This window comes from Rhipicephalus microplus, unplaced genomic scaffold (genome assembly GCF_043290135.1).
Source record: "Rhipicephalus microplus isolate Deutch F79 unplaced genomic scaffold, USDA_Rmic scaffold_18, whole genome shotgun sequence".
Classification (NCBI taxonomy): domain Eukaryota; kingdom Metazoa; phylum Arthropoda; class Arachnida; order Ixodida; family Ixodidae; genus Rhipicephalus; species Rhipicephalus microplus.
The window spans coordinates 11,654,995-11,675,774 of NW_027464591.1; the positions used below are offsets into that span (position 1 = coordinate 11,654,995).

Genomic DNA, 20,780 nt, shown 5'->3' on the forward strand with positions numbered 1-20,780 from the left:
CCACTCGAACACACGCACGCATGCACTGACACACTCGCATGCACATTATAGGGAGCTTTAGAATAGCGCACCGCGAGCCCTTGCGGTGTGGTCTCTGCCACTGCGCATGCGTCGTAACGCGAGCCGCCGTTCACGTTTGCCCCCCTCCCCTCCCCCCACCGAAAAACCGAAATAGCGGGTGGCGTGTGCGGCCCACGAAGTGCTGTGTGTAGCTTCCGTGCATTTGGGTTCGTGGTTGGGGCGAAAGTCCCTGGACTTTTCCCTAGGGGGAGCAAACGCTATTCTTAAACACATATGGTGCCCACAACTAAAGCAACGTGTGAGACACCTGCAAGGTTATTCTAAAACTCCCTAATATCACCTTCCCAATCACAAGCCTGCGTTCACTTTTCGGTGTAGACCAAAACTGTACTACAAGGAAAGCCAAAGTGCAGGTGCTCAGTGGCTCCTATATTTATTTGTACGTATACCTCAAAGTTTCTCCCACAACCAAACACGCCGATGCCGTGGATACCGGAATATCTGTGAAACGAGCTCTTTAACGTTATGGCGTTAAAATAGAAAAAAAAAAGGTGGACGTATACTTACCGAGAAAGCTGTCGTCGTCCGATGAAGGGGACTCGGACGTGTTGAGCCGTGTTCTCACATTGTTCAGGTCCTGCATGAATACCTGGCCTGCCCCCACGGAAAGTAGCAGGCCAGGCCGCGGAAAGTATCGTCATGCTCGAGAATGTTTCATACACTAACTACTGCACCACTTGAGAATAGCTCCCAGTGCGGATACAACCATACACTTCGCTGTGCTGTATTTGAAGCTAGATACACTGCCTAGTTGTCTGTATGCCACCTATACGTAGCTTGACTTTTCGTATGTTCAATGATTTGGCGTGTTTTACAACAAGTCCATGAAGCAGCCATTGTAACATTTCTGCTCTTCAATCGCATTTGCTCTTGAGCGATGACGTACTGATTCCATGCAAACCCTTCTGAACTACTCTTTTCAGTTTACGTTTACGTTTAGGGTTCTAACGTCTGTAGAGCCACATATGGATGTATTAGCTTTGTCAGTGTGAGCGGTGATGCTCCTCCCGAAACATAGTTTTCAAAGAAAGCGGATCATGTGTGCAATTGCTATGAATGTGCAACGTATAGGTTTGCACCACACGAACTATTGAATGACAGTTCCTTATGGAAGTTCTTTCTTTATTCAAGAACACGCGACGCAGCGGTGATTGACAGTTGATATATGTGTGGTTTTGTTTACTTTGTTGTTTCCTTTTTATTTTTATTTGGCTATGTCCAAGTTAATTTATGCCATTCCCCACGCTTAGCGTCTATTAGCTATTTCATAATATGTTTTGCTCTGACCAAACGGCATCACGTACCTTGCCAGTACCAGCTTCCAGGTGCTCCAATGTACAAGCGATTCTTATCCTGCGAAACATTAAAATTTAATGTTAAAAAAAATAATTTTTCACGGTCACTGCTTAAACGACTTTTTTTACAGGTGCATTTCTGTCTAAACCCCACACTGTTTCTACACACTGCTTTTTTAACGCTCTTTTGTAAACTCATTGAAAGAAATTTAATTAAGAACGTTGACAATAATGAGTTATGTTAAATAATTCTTTGCTCCAGTATAGCATGTATCCAATATAACTCTAAATTTGAACCAAAACCACCATTTTGTACCGCTTTTTCAACACCTTTTTCTCGATATTCTGCAGCCCGGAAGTCCATGCTCTACCTGAAGTGCTTGTAACAGAAACAAGGATGTCAGCAACTGCTGGTTCCACTAAAAGCCATAAAGTGGGTGTAGGAGTGAGGGAGTGAGTTGGTCAGTGAATCAATTAGGTAGTCAGTCAGTTAGTTAGGTTAATTTGTTTTGTAGTTAGTTAGCTTAGTTAGTTAATGAATAAATAGTTAGTTAGTTAGTTAGTTAGTTAGTTAGTTAGTTAGTTAGTTAGTTAGTTAGTTAGTTAGTTAGTTAGTTAGTTAGTTAGTTAAAAAAAAGCAAAGCCTTCACCTTTGAGATAGCTGCAGAGAAGCCGGCTTGACAGGATCCCTGCCTGTGGTAACCCCAGGCGGCTGCAACGATGGTACGGCTCGGTTAGCACCTGATATGGCACCTCTTATGTCGTACAATGACACGTGAGCAATAACTCACACGTCTTGCAGGGCGAGAATTCCGTGATGTTGCTGAAGAAGCTGTGCGACACGAAGCATGTGCCCACGGGCTCACGCCGCCTGTGGTTGATTGAGAAGTACACATAACGAGGGGCGCAGGCCTGTAACAGAAAAAGCAGCGCGTTGCTCCACGTTGTGCGTTAAGCACGCATTTCCGATCAAAACTGTATTCTTTCGATTAATTTTTTAAGGAGAAACAAAAAAAGGAATAACTATTCAAAGTTATACGTGCTCTTTTAAAAGTGATTCTCAATTAAAAATATATTCACACTTTTATATCGGGACACAGCCCCGCTCAAGGATTTTTTATACTATATTCAAGCCTCCGTCTATTTTTAGCATACACCTTGGTTGCATGACTGATATATATAGTAATATAACTTTGGGACTGCAAGGAGAGGCGAGGACATAGTAAGAAAACAAGCAAACACAGAAAATGAACAAAGAAGCAGCCGAAACAGGAAGATCAAAGATTGTCAACCGAACTTTGATCGAGGTATCATCAACCATTTTATGCATATTTTGCAAAAGAAAAGCGGGATTAATTAGCGGCACTCCTTGGAACTACAGTTGCAAGTGTTGCTGTTCCTGCCCCCATATATTAGAAGAAATCGGGGCTGTAATGCTCGAAATAATGTTCGCGTTCATATTCATTACGTAAGAGCGCGGCTTTGTAGCTTTCGTTGCCACGCAACACTGTCACAACAACTGAGTCGTTTCGTAACGTAATGACATATTTTACTAAATTATAGTGCTTACATAACATCTACTGTCGAACTGATATAGCGCAGATGAGCTTGAGCAACAAGCAAAACAGGTGGTAGTGAAGAAGAGAAGACAGGCAATAGGATGAGCTCTAAATGAATTATAGTGAAGCAGCTTGCCCAATCTACAGTACTTGTCAATTGACATGTACTGTTACCACCTCATTCGTACCCTGGTGACAATATGGATGGATCGCCGCAAGTATCACTAAGAAAAAAATAATGGCACCGGTAAGGAATCGTGACGTCATCTCATCTCTGATGTATAGGAATAGTCATCACATACTTGATGGTGACACTGAAGCGCTAAAAATAGATTCAAAGCTAACATAACGTGCATTGCTAACTCCCATCTTGGTTTCACGAGCATACTTCGTTGGTTTGCCATCTATCTACACCCCTCTTTCTGTCTCTGCCTCTTTCTCTCTTTCCTATTTACTGTTACTCCGGCGTGGAGCAGCAGTATCGGTCTGTAAAGATACGCACTTTGGCTGTAGAGATACAGCTATCATCCTTTCTCCTTCCTACCGCTTCTACAAGTATCCCAGTATCCCGAATGTCTGTGACTCATCTTAATTAGCAATGGGGTAGCGATGGATTATGGGGTGGTATGGGGGTCAAATTTTCATGAAATATGCATGAGTGTATATACAGGCGCACACAGAAACTCACGCACGAACATACAGAACGTATAGTTCACGCTCCCCCCACCTCCCGAAAAATTTTCGGGCTATGGTACTGCTCTAATTAGACACGCTGCGACAGTAGAATGAAGTCTGCAAGCAGCACATGTGACTCAAGTATTGCGGAGTGAAGAAGCGCGACAACCACTCACCACAATGAGGCCGTCATCGCCCGAGCTGTGCAACGTGGCGCCGAACCACTGGCCGGACTTGTCGTCCGTGCGCTCCCGCCGCCGGTCAACTAACACTTCGGTGGGCCCTGCGCGAGGTCGGAAAACAAGAAAAAGAAAATTAACTCCGCAGGTATGAAAGGGGTTCCCATCGCGCTCAACCTCTTTTGCTGATTGCTCGGTAGGCACCAATTGCTCAAGTAACGTACGCGAAGTCCAATAAAAAAAATGAATATTTTCTGCGCCTTGATGATCGCGTATTCGTAATATTCAATACTTTTGTTTTACCGACTAGAAAGTTTAACTTTCCTGCCACTCGTGCGAGAATTCCCACGCAAGTGTGACGTTCTAGGGCGAAAGTTGTATACTCGCACCTTAACCTTCCCTTGCCACCTCCAGCTCATTCATCCTTCCAGTTACCCTTGTCCTACTTGTAAATTGTGCACCCTTTTCCACAGCAGACTTAAATCACATCATGCGGGAGTGCCTTAAGCACCCCCTCTGCTCGATTTCCTGAAGCAGTTAATGTCGGCTGAGGAACAGTAGGAAGCTGCCTCGCGCAGCTGGAGGCCCGAAATATACGAGGCCATCTTGGAGCGGGCTCGGAGGGTGGAAGAGGTCTGCTTCAAGTAGTTCTTTCCTTCACTCTCTATGTCATTTCCCTTTCTCTTTAAAGGGGGCTAAATAAAGTTGCTCACATTCATACATTCCTTCATTCATTCGCCTTTCCCGAAATGAGTTACGATTTCTCTATCTGTGATCTCACAGAATATAATGTGATGGGAAATAATTAAAGGCAGTCTGAGATGATACAAAGCTATCGGTGACGTCGGCTGTTATCAACTGTTCTTGTTAAAGCTGTTACTGTAGGCAACGTTACAGTTGACACGTTGAAGGTGCGAGAGAAAGCTGGACAGCAGTCCAGTTATCTACCGTTCTGGTCGAATGGCACGGGCTGGCAACTGCCGGAAGCCTCGGTGCTGCAGCGGAACACAGCGCCGCCTCGATCCACGTTGGGCTGCGGCGTCTGAGCGTCCGGGGCACCAACCAGAAGCCTGTGGTATGAGAGCACAGAAAGCGCGTGGCATGTAATTCGCTCATTACATGAACAACAACAATAACAATAAAAAATAAATTTAGCCTTCCGTGTATTGCGCAAAAGTGCAATGCGGTGGTATTCTAAAGATCACATAGCCCGAGTCGTTCCAAAATACTTCTTCACTGTTCGCACCATGGTGTTTATTGCTCGAATCGTCCAATTCCGATGTTCTTTATGTCTTAGTATATTGCTGAGGCCTTCTAATACAAGACGGTAAACATGTGAAAACGGACGCAAGGGCACAAACGCTGACCGACAAGTGAAAAAGCTCTCAGCGGCGTTGTAGAAAGTAGATACGAATAATGCCCATTCATCTTCGTATTCTCAGGCAACAGCCCTGCTCCTATTGATCCGGAACACTTGGGGGGCCTGCGTAAGAGATAACGTTAAATCATTTGATTTCTTCCTGGTGCAAGTCAATCAACGGCTGGCTCACGCATGCGCTATACCACTATGTCATCGATATCTGCAGGCATTAGCGTAGACATGATTCTGCATCCTTGAGCCAGTATAAAACTGCCCACTCGTCTTATTTTGGCGTGTCTTCAGCCTTTTGACAGTGTGTAGATAGATTAGACGGTGAGCCTTCGGTTAGCGACCTCTTTAGTTTCGTGAATCTCTAGTTAACGCAGTGGTCCGTATGACTGCCCCACGTATGACGGAAAAAACGCTTGTGTTGGTTGACGCCCGGCGTATTGACGGCAGCGCATGCGCAATTAACCGGCATAATGAAGTAATCAAATGCCTGATCTGTTATCTGTCACGCAGACCCCAATGCGTGCTCCATGAATTGATAGGTGTCGCCTTCTGCTTGAACCCGCTCAAATAGGTGTTTGTGTGGGCTTGCTTTCCGCTGGCGGGCACCATTCAAATTGTTAGTCGGCGTTTCTGGTTCTCTGATCTCTTTTTTATGTCCTTGCATCCCCGCCCACCGTCTCGCATTATGAATCCCTTCGAACTTGCTAAGCTTTCCATCGTTCGAACGTTGAGCCCGTGCGAGACGAAGTAGGAATGCGTTATAGGGTGTGTATACTGCAAGGATTGGTGGGGCAACTGCACTGCCATTTCAAGCACCGCAACTTCACTGTCGCTGCCACTTCACTGACGCCTGCTGAGCCGGGACCGATCGACTAAAAAGGCCATGACTAGGTGGAAAAGGTAGGAACGTGTGTTTTGCAGTATTTGCGACGGGCTGCTTTTTGAACATAATAGATGACTTCACATCCGGCGTAGCATGTCTGTTTTCTTTTTCGCGCTTCAAGTTGCTGCTTCAACAGAGTATACCCAAGAATGTCTCTGTGGAAAGGGAAGTGGGCAGGGGGTGTTGGTTAACCATACTTTTTTATGTCCGTGCAAAATGTATGTATACACATGTGAAATAGAAAATTTTCAGAGGGCGGGGAGGGTGTATGAACCCCCCCCCCCCCCTGACTCGTGGCTACGCCAATACGCTTGTATAAAACATCTGTTGGGCCTTGTTGGTACACAGCATTTCAGATGAAAACTTCAGCACACACCAAAACGGATGGCAAAAAGCAATAGAGGTGAGTGGTGGCGCTGACGGCTTCGTTCTTCTCGCGACAACGCATATAAATGCCGCAACCACGGATCTTATGTGCGCTCTGTAAACAAGACGTATTGCATAGGTAAAAACGAAGATTTTCAACAAAAGTGTACACGCATGAATTCATATTTAGAAAGGTACAATGGTATAGACGCATCACTAATACAACCATCTCCATTTCCTTTATGCACGTTAAAGAACCCCAGGTGGTCTAAATTTCCGGAGCCCTCCACTACGGCGTCTCTCATAATCATATGGTGGTTTTGGGACGTTAAACTTCACATATCAATCAATCCATTTCCTTTATGTGGAAAGCTTCGACGTCCAGTCGCGCGTGTTCACTGTTGCTTCTGCCGATAATCAACGTCTCGCGAAATCGGGAAGTACCTCTGCAGCCAGAGTTGAAATAAGCAACAAGATATGCTAATCATCGTCAATATTGTTCGTACATCTTTTGCGCATGCTGCCTGAGTCACTCACTTATGCAGCGCCTAGTCTGCCCGATGTAGGTCTAAGACAGGGAGGCACTGTGTCTGATTGGGCACCCACAACCGCTACTGCGCGTACACATGCGTTATAACGCATGTGCGGAGGCATAAGTTTAGAAAGCTTGTCGGACGCAGAAAATACTAAAGGGACATCTTGCCTGCTAGCAGCCTTCTTGAGTTGATTTGTGACCTTATGAAGAGAAGGTCATGACAGACCTGAACGGTTCACTTCACACGGTACCCTAGATCTAACTAAATTTTCTTTTCTGAACCAGGTGTTAGATGACAGCACTTATATGGAGTGACGCCAAAAAAACTTAGTCAAAAAAGGTGATGTACCTGATTATCAAATCACTGCAGATTAGGTTGTGGTCGTGGCATTTATATGCCTTGTTAAGGGATGAATAAAGCGGTTGTTGTAAGCGCCATAGAGAGCTGATATAACGACACGCTCGTAGACGATGACAGGTAAAGATATCTTAACATAACGTATATAGATATATGTATATATACATATATTGCACTAGACCGACTTCGTCATTTGGCAATATTTTTACCCTTAAAGATTTCTTATACACTGCAGCATCCTTTTTTCCTCTACCTTGGAGTAATACTTATTTGTCTAAAATGCATCGTCGTGCAGCGACCTTCTCAGTATCATCATAGTGAATGTCCGTAGCTTATAATCCTCATAATCATCATTGAGAGGAAGGACAAAACTGAATATATGGACAGCGCAACTTAGAACTAGTTACGCTGTAACTACTTCCAAGTTGCGCTGTTCGTATATTCAGTCATGTCCTACCAACTTACCTAAATTCCCACGCATCATAAAAAGGAAGCGTTCAATTACCGTGTCCGAACGACTAGTGATGATCATGCTTCATGACAAATGATTGTCTTTCTTGAGCTGGTATCTCGTAACTTGGACGCTTTGTACCGGTCTATTATGAATGAGCTGATGTTGACAGGCTACGGTAAATAGATAGCACCACAGCTACCTATTCATTTATTTAAGTCGTTGAGCAAAATATTACATAGACGAAATACATAGACGATAAATAGACAAAACGCTTATAAATAAACAAATAAATAAATAAGAGTAATAGGATAAATGAATAAATCAATAGTGAAAAACAAGCTGTAAAGGAAAGAGAATATCAATAGAAGGTTCATTGACGGAAGTGCACTTTTCATCGAAAAGGCCACAAGCGACCAGTTCTGTTCAACCTTGGTGCCTTCTGTATGGGTTTATATTTGTTGTCATAACTAGGTCATCGTACCCCGTTGCCCAATGCTGATGACAAAGGCAAACCGTGCCTAAATCAACACGCTTTATGTTTCGAAGTACCCTCCCCCTCTTCGGGCAATATACATTTCCCGGGGCTTTTTTCGAGGACACGGCCACCGCATTCACGACGGCGCATTCAGCACACGCCAACACGAGCCCACGTCGCTCGGGCAGCAGCGTGCATAATGAATGGGTCTCTAGTGCCACCGCCCTTAATGAACGAGCCCTGACAACCGCGCGCCGCCGCGATCAAACGGATGGGCCGATTGTAAGTTGACCTCCATACGACCGTGCATGCTATACGCTATATGCCACGCTGCTTTGCCGTCTTATAGCTGTCTCTCTCTACGTGAGCTCCGTGAGGACGATTTCGTTGTTATCGAGGTCGTTTGTCAATTGTTCAATTTGTCGAGGGCGATTACACGCGCTTCGTCGGAGTCTTTGAGAGGCGCCGGGTGGGCTCCCTCTAATTGACGTTCCCCCGCCGCTAAGCACCCTGCGGTATACATCATGTCGTGGCCCGACCCAGCTCGCTTCCGCATTCCGATGCAGTATTTAGCGCGATTTAGCCGTTACCCTCATTACACAGGGCTGTGTGCCACACTAATTCTGACTTGTCCTTTCTTTATTGACGCCACGTTTAGCGTGGACTATGAATAGCAACTTCGCACTGGCACTCGTGAAAATTGTTAAATGCTAAGTGAAAAAGAGAGAGGCCGAGAGAGGGACAGGTGTTTAGTTGTATATACAGCCATCAAATTCTCTACAAGAAAACGTGGCACTCTTTTTGATGTGTTAAAGGTTCATTATGTGTAACTGTATTATTTGCTTCAACATCGTTGTATTAGCTACGCTGGAATGCAATATATTAGAAAAAAAAAACTGTCGATGGATCCACCAAGCCGCGCAGCTCTATGAACAGCGAAAATGGGTGGTTCCGAAGATATAATTGCTTCCAGGATGTTTCTATAGGCCTTAACTATAGGTGACTCAGGTTGCTTCATTGCTTGGCTTTTAACAAAGTCGTGCTATACTGTTTCCGTGTTGATTATCAGCGCAGAGAGGTCCGGATTCAACTACAGACAGTCACTATACAGACAGCCACTACAGGCAGTCCACTACAGACAGTCCAAACTTTCTAGACGGAACCTTGCGCCGAAACCAGGCGTTCGCACCTCTCATGCATCAGGCACGCCGTCGTTGGAGTATAGGGCTTCCATCGATTCGGGGTCGCAGACGCTCCCGTTCCGTAGTATTCCCTCGTTGTAGGTATCCGGGGTTTTCGGCTCGCCGCTTCGCAGCCATTTGAGTAGAGTAGAGTAGAACTTTGCACAGTGGCGCACACGCACGCTTGTGCATTGGCCAAGGAGTGGGTATATTTAAATAGAAATTCTTAAATATTAGTTTATATGCAGTCTATTTAAAGATGAGGAAGTAATGATGTAACGGTATTGCAAATAATAAAAATAGATTATTATAAGGCACAGATAGTAATGTTGAGACGGGTAGCTTGAGAAAAAAATTCTTCATATTTAGCATACTAGTGGTGAGCTGCAACGGGATTTACCACAATCCCCCTTGGATTTACCCGGTTTTCGTGGCACATTCGCTCTATGACGAAGACGATGACGGTGACGATGATGATGATGAGGCCTCTACCATACCAACTCAGGGGAATAAATTAGTCGGTTGTTCCTTAATGTCCCCGCGAAACCCACCACCGGAGATTGACCATGAAACGGACGGTGTTCTGTTTTAGAAATAAAATTGTTTTACCTGCCGAATACGCTTAGATGTGAAGGTTTTGAAGGAGAAGTGACATGAACTTAACGCATGTCGCGTTTTCTTTTTTTGCGTCAACGTGGTGGTATTGAGCCCTATATAGTTACAATTCCCTCCTAATAATGCAACACAGGGACAAATATTATATGTAATATTGATTAGTATGACCAGTATCGAACCGATTTCAAAACGTGACCAAAGCCCGCCAATTTTCAGCGCTGCCAAGTGGTCCCCTCCCGCGGTCCTGCCCCGTCTCACCACGTGGCCACACGAAACAGTGACTCGACCTTCAGCTGATATTTCGTCTGCTCTGGGCGCACTGTATTCTAATCCCCGCCGCGATCAGCGTCCACAAGCGACGATGTAAACACTGATGGAAGAATCGCGGTTATTCGCGGCATGGCCATAGAGTTTCCTATCTTTAGGAAACTCTAAGGGAGGTAGGAAACTCTAAAAGGCTCGATATCCTCTTCTGAGCAGTGACTCTGCAATCGACGCCGAGCCGAGCAGCGACGAGGCGCTGGAGACGCATGTTTGGGCTATGGTAGCTAGCATAGAGTTTCTCAAAATTAACTAGAGGGCACTCTGGCGCTGCGATCGTTCAGCGACCATGGGAATGATGGGTAGTACACACATTTGCTTTGTCTTCGTCCTTGCGGGCGGCGAATCGTACTTGCGGCTTCGTTTATTGCTGTGTTTCGGTTTTGTTTTGAAATAAAGATTCAACCCTTTTAAACTTCGTGACCCAATTTGGAAAGGTAATTTGGAAAAATAGAGTGGTGAAGCACAATCGCTGAACTCTTGCTGATTTTTGTTTCGTGAGAAAACAGCTTCAAGCCACACGAACACACATGGAGCCAAGAGCAGTCCAGAAGTACGAAGTTTAGACAAATGTGTGTACTACCCATCATTCCCTATTCCTATGCTCGCTGAAGCGCGGTGCATTGCAGCTCCCATAGACACTAGCGCCAGAGTTCCCTCTAGTGTATATTGGGAAACTTTATGGTAGCTGGTAAGACATATGAACGCTGCGTGCGTGCCACCACACGCTGACCAGAGGGAGCTGCGTTGCTCACACTGCCCGGTCTCAAAGTTTCTTACATTCGCCGTTAGGGGCACGCAGAAAATAGACGCGTGCGCGCGTCCCCCTTGTATCCCGCAAGGCGTGAGACGCGGCGCGTCGCCTTACATTTTCAATGACGCCGTCTCAAGGTTGTTGTTGTTTTTATTTATCCACTAGGCTATGTAGTCTGGCGCTGCAGTCAGAATGGAAAACTCGACTGAACTACCTACATGATGACCGTCGCTTCAAATAATCACGTTTGCATTCACGTCTCCACGACAAATCACTCGAAGCGGCATAATGAAAACGCAGGATTCAGGTGAACGCGCTGCATGAACCAAGCAAAACAAAGCAAGTGATGCTGATGATCGATCGAAGCCAGGTCCCAAGGTGCATAATGTCTACGTTGAAGTCGCCGACTAGTATAAAGAAGGGACAGATAGACGGACGAATCATGGACGCATGGACGGCCGGACATACACCCACCCGCACGTACGGATGGATGGACAGATGAAGGAACGGGTGAATGCACGGACAGATGGAATCACCGACGCACGGACGGGCGGATGGTCAGACGAATGGACGGACGCACGGGCGGACAGATGAACGTATGGGAGGAGAGATGATGGATTCACGGACATACCACGGTCTATTGTGAACCACATGCGCGCTATTAACGGTATATATAACGTCTGTGTTTCACTCCAACGGAGACCCGCGACGACGGCGGCAACGGACATCTTGCGAGCCTAAGCAGCTTCGCTTCTAAGAGATAGTTAACACGTTATTAGCGGCTACGGTGTAAAACAAAAGTCACAGCATATCCACGGAGTGAATTATGATGAGATCCGTCCGTGCATCCGTTCATGCGTCCGATCGCGTTTCAAAATGCAGACGGCGTGCGGGTAACACGATTGATCGATATGTGCGATTTCACGTTCGAAAACTGCGATATGATTACGATAGACGCTGTATATTATGAGAGACACCGCATGGCAAGGTTAAACTAAGAGGAGCTTCGCTCCTAAAATGATTAGGTGTGGACACTCCGCCCAACGACGTGTTCAGATAATGTTCCCTATAGAGTTACTGTATATGCTACCATAGGTACCTTCGGTGACATATACAGTAACACTAATGTTCGCCTCTTTCGTCCTTTCGACCCTCAAAGAACGCGTCCTCCGTCGCAGCGGGCGTAGAGGGTCCACACCTAAGTTATTTTTTAGGGGTGAAGCTCCTAAAAGCGGCACCCGTTCGTCCCTCGTATAGTCGTAGTCATAGTCGTAGTGTGTAAGCAGTGTTACATTTTGACCTGCAAGGTGGTGCCGGTAAGAGATTTCTCCTGTGCGTTGTTGAACAATAAATAATTCGCAGCGTGCGCGTTAACTAAAAGCCGAATTCTCCTGTCTTCAATTTCCCATTAGCAGCCATAGGCATGTTAATTGAGCACTATCTTACAGGAAAAGGTTCATACATTATACTCACTGGGCGTAACCTCCTTCGTTTGGAAAAGTAGCGAGCGTTGGGCCGCAGTGCCGCGAATACCATGAACTAGTATAGAACATAAACCCGAGGTGGTTAAAGGTAGGAAGTAGACACGAAGTGCAAGCCGTAAGAAAGTGTGCGTGTGCCACCTCTCGTTTAGTCCTTGGAATGTCCGCTGGATGACGGTGCTTCTATATGGGGAATATATGATGAAAATATGCGAGATGGTGGTACTTCCAGCGTTGAATAGATGGACAAACGGACACACAGACAGATGCATGGATGGACGCATGAACGGACGCAGGGGCGGATGCATGGACGAACGCAGGGACGGACGCACGAACAGGCGCACGCACGGACGGGCGGATGGACGCATGGACGGTCACACAGACGCTTAAAAATAAAAAAATAAAAAACCGCACAGCTTTTGCTTTCACCTAATTATCAATAACCTCTTTTTTTCTATAGCAGTGTATTGCTATATTTTGATTGCCACACCAATAATTTGAATATCCAGCTAAGTTTATTATTCGACCACACTGCACACAGTCTCACGTAAACATATCTTTTTGTAACAACTTTTGGTGTGTCTGTGGATGTTGTGTTCTGTCGCAATGTTCTGTTGGATTGTAATTGATGTTCACTGTCTGTGAGAATAAATTTCTCTAAACAAAGCTGCCCGCAAAATCATTTTTGGCTACAGGGACGGCACACAGCTCTCCATAGTAGAGTACCTAGTACTCTTAATTGTTGACAACTTCTTCTCAATACACGTCATCTATTCTGAAAAGCTTAGGCCTCCGGGACGGATTTATGCTCTCTCATAGTAGAGTACCTAGAACTCTGAATCGTTAACAACTTTTTGTAAACACGCGGGATAGCTTCAGCTCTCTCACAGTTGAGTACCTGGTACTATAAATCGTTACCCACTTTTAAATGCACAGCATTTCTTAGCGAAATTTGGTAACTTTGTGCGAATCTATCTATCTATCTATCTATCTATCTATCTATCTATCTATCTATCTATCTATCTATCTATCTATCTATCTATCTATCTATCTATCTATCTATGATAATAACCAGGTGTCTGTCATGTAACAACATCACTACATGCCATGCTCATGATGTGCTCGCGGCCGTTTCTCAAGCTTCACATACACAAACTTTGGTATTACGGGACGTGAATGGACGACAAAGGTATGTGACTGGTGAAACATGATAATCATGACACACGTGTCATGTAAGAACATGACAACATACCACGCTCACGATGTGCTCGCGGCAGTTTCGCTAGCTCCACTTATACCGAATTTGGTATCACGTGACGTGAATAGATGACGAAGGTAAATGACACGTCCAAACATGATAATCACCGTATGCGTGTCATGTAAAGCATGGCTACATCCTACAATCAAAGCGTGCTCACGGCCGTTTCGCTAGTTCCACATATACCAAATTTGGTATCAGGGGACGTGAATAGATGAAGAAGGTAAATGACACGACCAAATATAACAATCATGTCATGGAAGTCATGTACGGTACAATTTACCTCCGCCTCGTAACGTTGTGCTAATTTTAAAGTGACAGTTCAACTTTCCTCATCCGTGCTTCGCGTATCATCGATTCCCACTGTACGTGGGATCTACCCCTTTTTTTTTCTAAACCTCAACTTCTCTGATTGGTAAAGCACTTTGTTAAAGCGCGCATCTGCTTATTGAAGCTGGGACAGCTTATTGCTCTGCCATTGTAGAGTACACCATTCGTTCTCAACACTGCTGTACTGAGCAAGATGAAAAATAAATAGCAATGATAGCCGTCATCTTCGTAAATTACGAACGTGCCATTGTGTTTACTGTACGCCAAGAAGTTCGAAAAGAGTTGATATTGTACATTCTTCATTCTGGGAGGACTTACGTTCTATTTTTTTATTACGAATGTTATGAAGAACCAATTAATAGGTGTTCTTCGGATTTAGTTCATTACTTTCACACACGTACCCTTCAACGGATTTCAGCATATTTATCCATTTTTACTTTCGTGAGGAATAATATTTGGCTAAGAAAGAAACAGAAACATTCGCACGTCGCCAAGGTAGGTGTGTATACACTCCCTCTGCTAGCCGATACATTTCGTATAAGGACTCGGAGCACTTCAGAAATCGCCTTATATACTCTTCGAGAAGGTCCGGTCTGGTACTTTCTGTAAATGCAACCTCTGGCGCAACCATAAACTACGTCCCCTCCTACCCCACAGCCCCCTCGTCGCACCACTGGACCTCCTAGCTGACGAATGTCTCGACAGAAAGAAACACACACACACACACACAAAATCGCATATCCCGCCCTTTGCCGAGATAATGCCGCAGAGGAAAAAGCAGTTTTGTTCTTCCTCGGTTTGTTTGCTGTTTAGAATAAGTTTATTCTTTCATGGGACGCAACAAACCTAAGAGACAAGCGTCTGTATAACAGGCACAATAACAAACAAAAGACAAAGCACAACATACACTACACATTTAAACTAAAGCTTTCTTTTGCTTTCTTTCTTGCTTTCTTTTCCGCCATAGCCGGTCGGCGCGTCACCGGAACTTCCGACAACGACTTGCACGCACGCGAGATGGCGGGAGATCACTCGCGGTCGACCTACAGACACCTCGCGCGGCGCCGCCCCGCCGCTGCCAGACGGGCCTGGAAGTCTTCCCGAGGCGGACCTGGAAGCCGCAGTGACTGCATCTGTGCCGCGCGCACAAGGCGATAACGGTCGCCGCGCCGCTGCCAAAAACCACGGCCGGAAACGTAACGCTGGCTGACCTCAGAGTTCTCGTCGATAGAGGGACGCGGCTACGTTGCCAGCCAGCGATGTTGTCATGCGGCGGGGCGGGGCACACGCGGAGCTCTAAGGCTAGGTGTGACGACGCCGTCTCTTTAGCCTGAACCCGCGCTGCACGAGACGAATAGTACTGCGATGTCAAGTGGACCCTTTAAGCAGCATGAGTCAGACACTCGCGTGGTGTCTCTGGCCGATGGATGCAAGAGAAAGGTGACGTCATCGGCGTTCTATCGATCGATCACTTCCGATTATGTCACTCTCGGTGGGTGCTAACTTATGACAGAGGAAGTGCCTAACATCCTGCTAGCGTTGTTTGCCTGGCTTTGCACTGAGGAGTCAAAGAATCCAAGCATTCTGTAGATACTTTACACACAGCAGCCAGCAGCACGTTTACTACCGAAATAAAAGCCACTCCGCCATTTACGACTGCCTAATATCCTCGCGTATAGCCTGATTACCTATACACCCACACTAGAACAAATAAATGAATAAATAAATAAATAAAATAATTGAAGGCTTTCCTAATCGCTTCCAAGCAAAAGGCATTCTACAAAAGTGCTGAGAACTTGACGAAAATCTGCAAATAAAGAGTGACTAAGTGTCAGTGTCTGTGCTTCCTATGCACGAGAAATTCCTGATATGAGAAAGTCCACATGGCATCAAAATTAAATTTAAAAAAATTCATACATCTACTTCTATAGCGTCACACCAAAAATACTTTCTTTAGAAAGGAACCTCAGAAGCCACAGTAACGCACATCCTTATCAACGGCACACAATTTTTCGCCCAACTTGAGCAGCATCCAAGTACACATTCCGAGTGTTTTGTTCCCTTAGATGTTCGCGTCACTTGTCTCTAAAAAATTTAGTTACTTGGGACCTGATCCCGAATGCATAGACATAGCGAGGCCGTGAAAGGCTTGCCCAATTTCCTAAGGGTCGGTAGCATTACCGGTTCCTCGTGTGACTTCATCCGAAGCCCGACATAATGTCGAAAGTACTATCTCCGGTTATTGGCGTTTTGAGTGTCTTGACGTCTTATCCTTTTCGTTCCTGTTTGCTTTCTTTATCTCTCTCTGTGCACGCTGTCACGCAGCTACCAATGCACCTTTTCTCGGGTACTTGGCACGCTGTATGCGTAGCAACCTTTTGCCGCACCTTGCATCCCTTTCTTTAGGACTGTTTCTAGGACGAAAGCACGTGAGCGGAAAGAACACTTATTGTGCAGTTTATGGCCAAGTCGGGACCACTACTGCTAGTGATGAAACATGCGAGTTACGTTATCAGGTCTTCCTTCTTTCTGTTGTTGTTCTTCAAATCAGCGGGGGCTCCTCAATTTTCGCAACGCCCGGATTGTTCTTCCCACGCATGGTCCAAAAATACTCAGGCTACGCTGAAAGTTGATACCTTTGAAAAATCACATCTCTTACAACCCGAAGTAACAGTGACATACAGTACGTCTAGGCTCTTAGTTCAGCGTTCTACAGATTAAATTGAAGAGACGGTAAAAGCATGAGCTTTGAAGTATGGTGCCAAAACACAGCGCTACACTAAATAATAATTGTGACGTCACAAATGTAGGTTTTTCTTGTACTACACTGAAGCTGTTAGCGAGTTTATTAGCGTATAACTTGACTATGGTTGAGGTTTGATTTTATTGCAATGGACTATATAATGTGTCTTGACGCGCATAGCACGTTACCTACACGTCTCAGTACTGCACGTACCTGTCAAAACACCTCACGTCACTGCGTCGTCGGGCAGGAACTTGAAAGGGGTGGGATGCCGCTCCTATGTTTGTTTATTAAATGCGAAGCATTTTTTAACGAACTTCTGTGACTTTGAGCGTACCTATCTATCTATCTATCTATCTATCTATCTATCTATCTATCTATCTATCTATCTATCTATCTATCTATCTATCTATCTATCTATCTATCTATCTATCCAGCCACCTACGACTTTTAGCTCTCCTGGCCGTTTCGATAATGGTATCGATACCAAACTTCGTATGGCATAACATGACTGCATGAAGAACATATTTGACTAGTCCTAACATGAAAATCATGACACATATGTCATGAATGTCTAAATTTACATTTAATGGTCATGCAGCTCTTGCGGTGGTTTCGTTCGCATGGCATGTTGCAAAATTGGTATGGTATGGCATGATTTCACGGCGAACACAAGCGACGGACCCTAACATGAAAATAGTGACATGGCTGGCCAAGGAAAAAGAATTAAGCTTTATTTTCACTCAAGACAAAAGCTTCGAGTGGACCTACTTTACGGCGTGCTCTCACTCATAGAAGATTGGGTCCAAAAGCCGCCTGTGGATACAAAGCGGGCCGTGACGTCACAGTGAAATGGTGACGCCAATGGCTGGAGAGGGGTCCTTCGACGGCAAAAAGCCACTTTTTTTTTCTTCAGCTATGTCCTAGTATAGTCAATTGCATTTCCAGTTCTGTCCGTGGTCCTAAAGGAGGGTATTTTAAGGTTTTCAAGATTCGCAACCTTATCCACAAATCCATAACAAATAAGGATAAGACGATTCCTGGTAGGTCAGTTGCATAATGCTGTCGGTGATACAGGGAGTGCAAACGGAAACCACTTATACGATGGCGCCCAACTTCTCTCTTCAGCGCATAATTTGTGGTGCTTCTCGAATGCATTCGTATTGGGCAGGACTGCGGGAATTCGCTCGAACAACATTGGAAACGAGCTCCCATAAGGTCCGATCTCTAGTTCCCGCACGTTTGGTGCCCATTTTTGATTTCCGGGGCTTCGTGTTCATATACAGCGTCATCGATTTGGCAGCTCAGCACACGCTGCGCCGTTAGCTAGCGACCGGTTACAAGAAAACCCACGAAGTCCCTGATGCATTCCCCTAAAACAATTTGAAAGTTCCCCCTCCTTTCCCTTGAGCTTCCTGCACTTAACGTGGTTTTGTACTGCCTCCGGGATCACAGGCATTCCAAGCTCTCTGCCTCTGAGCTAGTTTTCTACTGACTCCGTTTTCAGCCCACCTTTCCACAAGCGACGATGACATCTGATGACGTTGCAGGGACGCCACAATGACGTCACATGCTGACGTCATCACGCAATGCTGATTTCATTCCTTGCGTTGACCCCGATGCCAACGATGGTCAATTGTTGCGTCGAAATGTCTAAGACAAATATTTAAGCCTTAAGTGAGGTCGCGGTTAATTCGAGAGTGACGTATTCTATAGTGTACAAAACCCTTTCACGTGTCACGCGATGCTCCGCAAAGTTTCGGTAACAAGCTGAACGCCTACGCGTGCCGTCTTCGAGCGCACGTTTCGAACGGGGACCCTAAATGAGACTCTTCTTTCGGTTGACGCTTTTAGCAACTCTGCCTGAGGCAGGCAGGCAGGCAAGCGACTGCGTTGTCGTGGGAGTCCCCCGCGGCAGGAAGCACGCTTCTGTCTATGTCGCCTGATTCATGCTATTGTAAATAGACACACTACCCATTCCCGCATCGAGAGTGGCGCCTTGAAGCGCCACGTCTAAAAAAACTAAGGCCCTCCTCGAAGTTACAGAAAGGCGTTGTGGCAACGCATGAACAACGTCATATCCGATTTATCTTCTCATAGTTTCAACTTGTTGCTTGATACCGCACTTTTCATTCCAGAGAAAACAAAAAAGATAGATAGATAGATAGATAGATAGATAGATAGATAGATAGATAGATAGATAGATAGATAGATAGATAGATAGATAGATAGATAGATAGATAGATAGATAGATATATAGATAGATAGATAGATAGATAGATAGATAGATAGATAGATAGATAGATAGATAGATAGATAGATAGATAGATAGATAGATAGATAGATAGAGAGATAGGCAGACAGACAGATAGATAGATAGATAGATAGATAGATAGATAGATAGATAGATAGATAGATAGATAGATAGATAGATAGATAGATAGATAGATAGATAGATAGATAGATAGATAGATAGATAGATAGATAGATAGACACAGACAAACAGACACGCACAGACAGATAGGTAGACAGGCAGACACAGACAGACAGACAGGCACAGACAGACAGACAGATCACATTTTATTGTCCAGGACGTTCAACGTGAACACTTCACGCTGTTATTTTCATGATTTATGACTTAAAAATGTACGATTTTCTTTCTTCAGCACGCAAACCGTTACGCCAACAAGTCAATATGCACACTTGTAAAAAGAGGTCAGTGGTGCTACTACAGTTGCTTTAAAAGTCCTTATGGCATTGTTTATCATATTGTTCTACTACCACCTCACCTTTTCTCGTCATCAATCCCCATTCGACGAAAAGCTACGATCTATACCACTCCTTCGACCATCCGCTTCATTTCTGATAATCGCAATACAGCAATCATGATGTTACTCCGGGGCATCGTTTAGCACGTACAAGGTGCACGTTCACTGAACTGTGGATAAAACACCGATGTTCGTCTTCGGGCGAGGCTATGCGGCTAGCGGCAGCACTCCCGGCTGACCTTGGAGCCACTTCCCCCGTGTCCCGTAGGCCTTGGTTTTGATTTCCCTCGTCGCCTCCCGACTTTCCTTCTTCGCGTGATTCGGGGGAGTACTGACATTGAAGAGAGAGAGAGAGTAGAAGGAGTAGGCTTGGAGACCACGCGGGGGCGGCACGTGTGGCACGTGCGGCAGCCAGAGCTCAGGAGAGAGGGAGGGCAGTGTGGCGGCTCAGCAGCAGCTGGGGATTTGCAGCGCAGTTCAACGCGAGGGCAGACCTCGCTGGCTGTGCAGCGCAGCGTCCGGGTGCGTCTTCGGCGGCGTCGTCGGCGGCAAGTCACTTCCGGCCTAAAAACAGAGCCTGGCCTGCTGCCACCAGCGAGCCCCCAAATAGCGGCACGCCGACGGCTTGGATTTCCAGGACGAACCCGCCTGCCGAGTTCCGCCCGCGGGTCTCTCTCCCTGAGCCGCGGGGCTTCCTCCGTGACCGGCCGAGGCCGCAACGGCGCGACAGAGGCTGCGGCACCGAGTGCAAGCAGGCTGTGGGTAGACTCTTCGCGGTGTACCGTCCTTCGCTGCTCTCAGTTCGCCCCACACACAACCACGCACGCTGTGAACCCTTCGCGGTGCCCTCATGTAGGCATTAGTTACGGCGGAGTGCTGAACCTCTTCACAGAAGCGACCTCGGTTAGGGACGTCGATGGGCTTCGATATATGCTTTATTAAGGATGTTCGCATCCGTGCAACCCGCAATAACGCACGGTGACAAACGACCGCCGGAGTTGGTGAGAATGGCTCGATGCATGGTGCCGGGGAACTTCCACTGGAATTCGCTGGGGATCTCAGTGGTCAAATAAATCACATAATAGAAATGAGATATC

General features: G+C 45.8%; 1 protein-coding gene across 1 annotated transcript in view; it reads right to left on the bottom strand.

The window, feature by feature from the left end:
• LOC142785118 (integrin alpha-PS2-like) overlaps positions 1–20,780 on the bottom strand; it is a 95,076-nt gene that overhangs the window by 49,638 nt on the left and 24,658 nt on the right. Inside the window, exons 2-7 of the mRNA XM_075883555.1 lie at positions 4,738–4,859; positions 3,787–3,893; positions 2,168–2,288; positions 2,027–2,088; positions 1,386–1,434; positions 589–675 (exon numbers count right to left, since the gene is read on the bottom strand). Coding sequence (XP_075739670.1) covers positions 589–675; positions 1,386–1,434; positions 2,027–2,088; positions 2,168–2,288; positions 3,787–3,893; positions 4,738–4,859 — 548 coding nt within the window. The remainder of the gene's footprint in view (positions 1–588; positions 676–1,385; positions 1,435–2,026; positions 2,089–2,167; positions 2,289–3,786; positions 3,894–4,737; positions 4,860–20,780) is intronic.